Raw genomic sequence first — 9,032 nt, 5'->3', positions numbered from 1 at the left:
ATGGAGATAGATATTTCCATGAACATTCCATACCATTCCATGGAAGAACTCATGGGAAAGTTCTAGAGAGCTTCCATGATGTTCTTGGGCCTTCCATGAGGTTCTTGGGTTAAAACTCTTAATTGGGTCATAATCTTAGTGGGTTGGGCACAAACTTGTTGGGTTGTGACACTAAGGACTAACAATAATAAAAAGAAAATATACAAATTGAAGGGATTAATACACAATCTCTCTTCAATAATCACTGAGAGGGCTCCTTTTGTTGATCAGTTAATTCGTCAATTGTTAATTACTTTCAATTCAAATTAGGGTTTCATCCTTCTGTGTTTCGCTCAACTCATTTCTCATCATTTTTCTCGCGTTAGGGTTTCTTCGATTGCACAAATTGCAGTAACTAGTAGGCGTTAGTTAATCATAATGACGTCAGCAGGAATCCCTAGATCTTCAAGTGCTCCTTTGAAAGACGGCATCCCTCCCAAAGAACTCCTTGACGATCTCTGCAGGTTTATCATCTATTATTCATGTATACGTAGTATAATTGTAATTGTACATATATGACTGTTTATATTTTGTACGGATTTGAATTTGTGATGCTGAAATTAGTATTAGGGTTTTGAAACTCGATTATAAGGTCTAGACTGTTTTAATTTCTCTTCTTGTAGTGTAGCTTTTTGTTTTTTAAACTAATAACTCTTATTTATTAACTGTTTAGTCGATTTGTTCTGAACGTGCCAAAGGAGGATCAACAGTCGTTTGAGCGAATTTTGTTTCTAGTGGAGTACGCGCATTGGTTTTACGAGGACAATTCGGTTGAAAATAATCCGTCTTTGAAGTCGTTTACTCTCAAGGAGTTTACGTCTTTAAGTATCCTTTTTGATTCTAATTGTTTCATTTCTTAACGATAAATGCATTTTGATCTTGGTTGTCATTTGTGTTCCTTAACATGTTATAGTGTTCAACAGCTGTGATGTTTTGAAGCCTTATGTTCCTCATATAGATGACATATTCAAAGATTTTACGTCGTACAAGGTTCGAGTTCCTGTAACAGGAGCGATTATTTTGGATCAAACATATGAAAGGGTAGGGTTTCTTATTGCTATTATATCAATTTTTGTCTCTTTCATATTCCATTTTAGAAGACTGAAAGCAAATGTTAACTTAAATCATTCTATGTGTGCAGTGTGTGCTGGTAAAAGGATGGAAGGGAACAAGTTGGAGTTTTCCTAGAGGAAAAAAGAACAAAGATGAGGAGGACGATGCTTGTGCTATAAGAGAGGTACTTGTGTGTGTGTGTGTGTGTGTGTGTGTGTGTGTGGTATTATCTACTTCTTTTGTGACGTCTAACCAACTTTCTGTTGTTGGATGCAGGTTCTGGAAGAAACAGGATTTAATGTTTCAAAACTTATTAACAAAGATGAGTATATTGAAATGACTTTTGGGCCGCAAAGGGTGCGACTTTACATAGTTGGAGGTGTGAAAGATGATACGACTTTTGCCCCACAAACCAAGAAGGAGATCAGTGTAAGTCATCGGTGGCATTCATATAGGGGTGTAACCGAGTCAAGTCGAGTCGACACAGTGCCAATCTCGAAATCTTGAGCTTGATTCGATTAAAAAACTCGAAGCTCAAAACTCGACTCGAGTCGATTGAGCTTGTAATTTCATGCTCAAGTTGACTCGACTAATGAACCAATACTTTCAAGCTTAGCTTAAGTAGACTCGATTATCAATATTAAAGACTAAAAATTTAAAGAATTTAGAACTAATATTAATCGACTCGATACTTTTACGCTCGACTCCACTCAATACTTTCATGCTCGACTCGAAATATTATTAAATAATACAATAAATATGTTAATATACATATAATGGAGGATGAAAAAAATAATATAGCGCAAGTTCGATTAGGCTGGCCATCCGAATATGTTGAATACTCGAGCTCGACTGAACTTGTATCAAGTCAATTTTGAATATTTCCCGAGTTGATCTCGAGTAACTCACGAGTTGTCTTGTCTAATTTACGTCCCTACATTTATACTCCAAACATGGTTTGAATATGAGGGGAGAATTAAAATATAATTAGCAATTAAGATTATGATCATTGATCTGAAACCGACGTTATAATTGCTTGATAGCTTTAATAAATTTAATGGTTTACAATGTTTATATCTGGTTGCAGGAAATTGCTTGGCAGCGGCTTGACGAACTTCAACCGGCAAACCGAGATGTAATATCACGAAGTGTAACTGGTCTTAAGCTATACATGGTTGCTCCTTTTTTAAAGTAAGTACTTCCATCGTTATATTGGTAAACATGTAGCGTGTTTTCATTATTCGTTGTTGTAACTCTTTTCATTGACTAACTTTTAAATGATGGTTTCCTTCAGATCTTTGAGATCGTGGATTTCTTCACATCAGCCTCCAATTGCCCCAAAAATGGATGCACCTGCTAGAGGTCTGTTATCTACCTTTCTTATCAAAGTTGCACATTTTCGGCTTAAAATTTGTGAAGATAATTATAAAAGTCATTCAAATACTCATTTTCATACGTCAAAACATGCCTAATAGATTATATATACGAGAGTACATGGGTATAATTTAGATGGACTAGATGAAAACACCAAATCATGTACTGCATCTTATTTGCTTGATGATCTTTGCATTGATGTTGCCATTTAGCTCTATTTTCCCGTTTCCTTTTGTGTGGGTCCTTCCGGTCTCGTAAATGAGACCACATAATCATACTTTGCTTCTCACAACACTTAAATTGTAAAAAATAACCCCGAAAAAATATGATGACTCTTATAGGCGACTGACTTTATTTTTGGAATTCATGTTGTGAAGCATTGAGCGTGTGGAAGGCAAAAGGCAGTTCTTCAGGGAGTAATTTGGTGATGTCAGAAACTCCATCGACCAGTAACATGGTTTCTATTCCAATTCCGGTTTCACAATCAACAATCTCTTCTGATAAAGGCCCTGGTCGAAGCTTCAGGAACTTTCAGTTCAATACTGCTCCAATTTTACAAGCAATTGATACTGCTTTCTTGTAAGTTGATTGCGCATATTTGCATATAGATCATATAGGCTCCCTTAGCCATTTTGTGCAGATATTGATCCAAAGGAAGGTACGAAAGCAGAAGATATATGGATCTTATGTATAGTCTTTTCTGTTAACCTTGGCAGATTTGCCTTTAAATGGATATGCTGTTTAGATTGGGAAACTTTATGTTACTTTCAGCCTGAGTTATATGTTATTTCTTCTTTCTAAGTATTATTATGAGCTATGGTTATGTTTTACTCTGTAAATTGCATTTTGCATGAAATTAAGTTGACAAGTTTTAAAGATAACAAATGTAACTTAGGTCTTTGGCCAATCTGAATTTTGTAATTTAGTTAACAAAGTGTTATCATGAAATATGATTATGTTTCCCTTGGTTGTTAATTAATCAAGTATTTAATTGCCCTACTAATTCAACTTTGGATGCTCGAAGAACCAACAGTTGGTCAGACCTCATAAAGACTGATAATTTGTTTTAGTGATCAAAAATGAGCTACCAAAACTGAAACTTGGCAATTAATTTGACGCAAGACAGGCAGCCTCTATAGATCCGACAAAATGGAATCAAAGAAGGTTATATCCTAATTTCAGTCTGCAATTCACAAACAAAAATAAAGGGTCGGACTCGAGACAATTATAAGACTGGGTGTTGTTTGTTTTTAAGATGTTTTTGTCTGAAAATCTGCGGATCACGCCTGTAAAGAAGATGCCTGTAAAGAAGATGTGACCTGAAGTTATGTATCTGCAAAATGACTTGATCATGTCTTGAGCATTTAATTGTGTACACAAAACATTATGTTATTTTATGTCTTCAAAAAAAACAAACATTCAACAGTTAAAACGTCTGCGCGCCCAACATAAGACATTATAAAATCGGCAGGCTGAAAAACAAACAACGCTAAAATAATATCAGAATCTGCTCAAAGTTTCCTCATCATGGCTTGCCGAGTATTTATGTTCCAAAAAACCACCAATACAAAGTCTAATCTGATGGTTACCCAACACAACACATTTAAAGGCGATTTGAGCTACATTTCTCTTCCCACCAATAAAAATATTTAACAAGAATACCAACTTAGACCACCTACATTTAAGTTTCAAAATACCAACAGTTCATAATCCACTACAAAATCCTAAAACAGGTACCATCTTTACTTCACCGGGTGCATCAAATTTGTAGCTCCTTCAATCTCGGTTCTAGCAACTCCTTGTCCTCTTCATGTTGCGTTGGTGGAGAAACCGGTGGGCTGATGGAAGTGGCTAGTTCATCACTCACTTTATCTGCTGTTAACATTGATGACTCAGCAAGCATCTTGATCGGAGATTTCGAGTCCTTAACTTCGACTGGTGGTGGCATGGCGGCTGTCATTGGCTTTGTAGGAGCTTCGGGAGCAGAAAAGACCGGCACTGCCTGTCTAATAGTGACCGGAGGTGCTGCACCACTACACATAGGTGTCGGCCTCACAAACTGTGGCGGAAGGTGATTATGAGGTGGCGGTGCAACACCCATCCGTGGTAGTGGGAGTGGCGGAGCAGAAAAAACAGGGATCGAGTTGCGTATAGTCACTGGTGGAGCCATTCCATGGTGAGCCTGGTAGTGTCGAACCGGAATGTACGGTGCGGCTCCAACTGCCGGAAACTTGTGCTGGCTTTGAGATGAGGATGGTTCATTGGTGGTGGTCTTATGGGTTTGAGATGGTTTTGTGGTTAGGTGGTTTCGGTTGGCAGCAGTTTTGGGGCATATTAGAGGAAGGATTTTTGATGTTGTTGATGGAGATGGTTGGTTTGTATGTGGTTTTGGTTTTGGAACTGAAAAACGGATTGGAAAGGGTATATTGGACATTCTTGCCTTCAACCTGAATTTCTGTAAAGCACGGGCTACAATAACATGCTCCTGCTCTTCAATGTTCCCTTTTTGCAGAGATAGGCCTTCTGATTGCTGTGTTACTGAAGAAAATTGAGAATGAACATCATCAGTTTGTTTCCATAGTTCATATGGAATGATAAAATGCAGAAATAACAGGTGGCTACTTCGACCCATTTACTCATACATTCACTGATTAAGGTTCCAAGAAATTTTGTATTACATAAAACATTTTATTTATAAACTTGTATAATATTGAATCATTTTTGACACATTAGCTATTAATTGCAAGATTTATCAACCCAACCCATAAAAAAAATTCTCAAGTATATCAAACATATACATCCTGCAACATCTATGATCTATCAATTTGGATTGCATGACTTACAAAGCTTTAGAGATGACCAAGCTGACATGGCTGCATTCTTTTCGGCTTGTTTCTTATTCTTGGCTGGTTCTCCCGTAAATATACAGTCAGCTAATTGTACGGTGCAGGTGAAAACTGGCAAATGCCCAAGACCTGATCTAAAAGTTGTGTAAGTAGGTAGTGATGCCCCTACTCTTTGAGAAACCTCCTGCAAAAGGTTCTTGTAAACCCCTGTTTCATCCTGCCAATCCCATATTTTAGCACGGTAAGCAAAGTTGCTATTATATACAGTATATATATTTGAAACATGTTAAAGAAAGTAATATAAATATAAAAAATGGACAAAATATGTAGCAAGGAAATTATCATGAAATGAGCAAATTTTGATAATCATCCGCCATCTTTTTAACCAAGGCACTCACTGTCTGCATCTGCAGATACCATCACTCAACAAAAATTTTGATTGCATAGATTAGAGGCAATATTTAGCCTTTCTTAACAAGTCATATTCGAGAGAATTTTAATAGAAACATCAACAAGAACCCTATGTACGATGTCAAGATCCCTTACTTCACTTACTCCACTTACTCCCAGATTATATTAGTTACGCTTTTTATTAGATTTCACAATATCATGTTTCCGTAGCACATTTGAATCTCGTGGGCTCCCTACCTAGCTACCCCATCTGCTTGTTTGTAATGATAAACTGTAAGATACTTGACAAAATTTCGAAATGCAGCCATATCATTTACTTACTTCACCTGCTCTTGTTGTATCATGGTGATGTACAAATCCAAAGATATTGTATCATGCAAAATGATCGTTTTCACAACTTTCAGAGTTGGCTAATATGTGCAAAAATTGTGTATGATAACAATCCATCACACAGTCAATGAACTAAGTAAATAGATAAATAAATCTATGTGAGATATTAATATCCATGAACTTATACAAATCCAACATACAAATACTGAAATACATCACTTCTTATAGCAACTAAACATTAAGCATACTATCATACCATTACTCAAATTTAAGTTCAATGTCGGCAGAAAATAATTTTCCAAAAAAGTAAAAAAATAAAATAAAATATAGCAACACTTACAACTTTCTAAATTGAACTACACCTTTAAACTGGCACAAATTTCAATTACGGATTATCAAATTTAAAAACATTAATCACAAAAAAATAGTAATAGAAAGAAAAAAGGACTAAAATTACAAACCCTAGAAAAAAAGAAATGAAACCAAATAAGCTCACCAGTATCCTAGCAGCCAAAGAATTAGAAGGACCATGACAAGCAAGTTGATTAAGTGCCACCTCAGCAGCAGAATGCTCCGCCTGCCTTAACGTCGTACAATAATTAGGGCTTTCATACGTCTCCCCGTTAAAATTCACCGTCGCTTTAAACCGCGGCGCGTGATCTGGACCTTCTCTTATACACGTGTACGACGGCAAGTTAAAACAGCTCCGTTGCGCCAGCTCTTGCAGCTGATTCTTATACATCTCTCTCAATAATCAAATATAACTCCGATTACCTTTAAGTTTACCGGCAATTGATAATGCCTTCCATAGATTCCGTTACTCAAACACACGATCTGGTGATTCCTAGGGTTTTGATATCACTATGAATGCATGTGTAGCAGCTGTAGTATATTCATGTATCTGTATGTATATTTTTGGGTATAGATACAAGATATAGATACTGAGAGGAAAATTGAGTGCAATGAGTTGTAGTACGATGTGGTCACCCGCAGAATAAAAATATGTGACCGCTTGACTATTTGACCTAATTTGGAGACGTTTGTGATTAGACGGCTGAGATGTAAGGACATGATTTGTACCGTTGGTAGTAACTATGGTGTAGGGTTAAAAGATTGTAGCTGATTATTTTTGGAGTAATTGTCTTCTAGAAAATGAAAGTTTAACTTTACGCTTGATTTTAAGAACGATACTTAATACTGTATTTAATTTAATTATGTGTTAAAATAGATTTATTTTTATTTAAGACTTATTTAAAAGGCATTTAAATTACGATTTATGGATCGTAAATGGACGTAATTAAATACACACTGGACTTTTTAAAAATGGAACTAAATTAAAATTTAAAATTAAAGCATACTCCGTAATAATAACTATATTAAAATGTAATGTAATCTTACTAGTTTGACATGATTCTACACTTTTCACCTTGTTCAATGACAACTTAATGTAAAAATCCGTACACGCTATTACGCTAAATTCATAAACGCTACCAAATTTTATTTTTATTTATTTTATAAAAGGCAACAATGATTTTATTTTGAAGTAAAAAATGACTTGGTCTGAAACGTATTTCAACCATCCAACAACTTATTAAGGGACTTGTTATGTAAATGCCCTATAATTAAGAAAAGCTTGTTATGGACCACTATAGGGGAAACAGAAATACAGAGACTAAAAGTAAATGATAAAAAATAGTCAAGGGACCATCTGTGTAATTCCTGTTAAATGTGATAATGGAATTTGTACTGTACAAGTCATTAAAGCCCTCAATCATGCATTACATATGGGTCAAAGGTATGGCATCGGACCACCGTCTCATAAAAGCTCAATTTAATTTCATTTTTAACCAAGATATTTACCCAATCAATCAATATCAATACTCGTATTTAATGTAACGTGAATTATGTAGCTTCTATTTAAATGACTAAAACATCAAAAAGACGTTTGCTTTTAAGTTAGGTGTACCCTGTTTCTTTGTTTTGGGCTAGTGATGCTTGGCTGTCCAGTTGGGCTGCGATTGGGCTTCTATCTTCAGTTTCTTGGGCACCTGAATCGTTTTGTGTGGATGGGCCTCATTTTCAGTGTTTGGTTATGCCATTATGTTCGTCAGCCAAAATGCAAGTGGGCTTTTAAAACCTGGTCATCGTTAGTGTTGTGTTTCGTTTAGATGTTGTTCTTTCAATTTTAGTTTTTTGTTGGGCTCTCAAGCCTCTTACAATGTAAGATGTTTGAAACTCTTCATCGTTCCGATGAAAAGTTAAATTAATATATCTCTTTTTCGTCATAAAAAAACATCAAAAAGAATTTTGGATCATCTTATTGTCACAAGTTTTGCTAGCAAATTCAAAAAAATAAGCGATTTACTTTGATTAATGTTCATGAAATGCGAATATTTTTCAGGCAAAGAGAAGAATATATTAATCAAAAAACGACATACAAAGCTGAACATACCCAAAACTCAAAAAGAGACAACAATGGGATACAAAATGAGCCTAAACAACAAAAACATACAACTGATTCAAGCTATATATATCATTGATCCATATTAAACCCCACAAACTCGCCACTTTTAGAACAACATCGGAAATGTGAATATGATTTTAATTGTTTGTGTCAATTTCAGTTATTTTAGGTGTTTTCGTATCGGTGCAATGTATGATAGGATCGTGATCAATTATTAGTTTCAAATAGATCGTTGAATATTGTTATAAAAATTATTTAGGGTGTATCAAGGTGTACTTCAATTAGATCTTTTGGATATATTATAATACAATATAAATTATGTTTTTATTTTATAAAAAGAAAAAAGAAAGAAAAGAAATACTTTTACATTTAAGTACTTAAATTCAAATATCCAAAATTAAGAATATAAAAAAGAACCCAAATAACTTATATATAGACAAAATTGCGTCGTTGGTCCTTGTATTTTGCACAAAATTGCATGGTTTGGACAAAAGTTTGTTTTCGACTTCGTTGGT

At 35.1% G+C, this 9,032-nt stretch overlaps 2 protein-coding genes across 2 annotated transcripts; one reads left to right on the top strand and one right to left on the bottom strand.

The window, feature by feature from the left end:
- The first annotated feature begins 224 nt into the window (after positions 1-224).
- LOC139866864 (mRNA-decapping enzyme subunit 2-like) lies at positions 225-3,364 on the top strand. The gene is made up of 8 exons (XM_071855156.1): positions 225-503; positions 713-864; positions 953-1,080; positions 1,181-1,276; positions 1,369-1,521; positions 2,180-2,283; positions 2,387-2,454; positions 2,844-3,364. Exons 1-8 carry the CDS (start codon positions 418-420, stop codon positions 3,047-3,049), a joined length of 993 nt encoding a protein of 330 aa, XP_071711257.1. The 5' UTR covers positions 225-417; the 3' UTR covers positions 3,050-3,364.
- Positions 3,365-3,939: 575 nt separating this feature from the next.
- Positions 3,940-6,945, bottom strand: LOC139866175 (double-stranded RNA-binding protein 2-like). Its single transcript, XM_071854327.1, has 3 exons — positions 6,550-6,945; positions 5,310-5,529; positions 3,940-5,004 (listed from the first exon to the last, which is right to left on the bottom strand). The coding sequence occupies exons 1-3, from the start codon at positions 6,793-6,795 to the stop codon at positions 4,226-4,228; spliced, it is 1,245 nt and encodes a 414-aa protein (XP_071710428.1). The 5' UTR covers positions 6,796-6,945; the 3' UTR covers positions 3,940-4,225.
- Between the last annotated feature and the right edge of the window lie 2,087 nt (positions 6,946-9,032).

Source organism: Rutidosis leptorrhynchoides, chromosome 9 (genome assembly GCF_046630445.1).
Source record: "Rutidosis leptorrhynchoides isolate AG116_Rl617_1_P2 chromosome 9, CSIRO_AGI_Rlap_v1, whole genome shotgun sequence".
In the NCBI taxonomy this organism is placed as follows: domain Eukaryota; kingdom Viridiplantae; phylum Streptophyta; class Magnoliopsida; order Asterales; family Asteraceae; genus Rutidosis; species Rutidosis leptorrhynchoides.
Note: the sequence above shows the minus strand (reverse complement) of the source record. Positions and strands in the feature narration are given on the sequence as shown.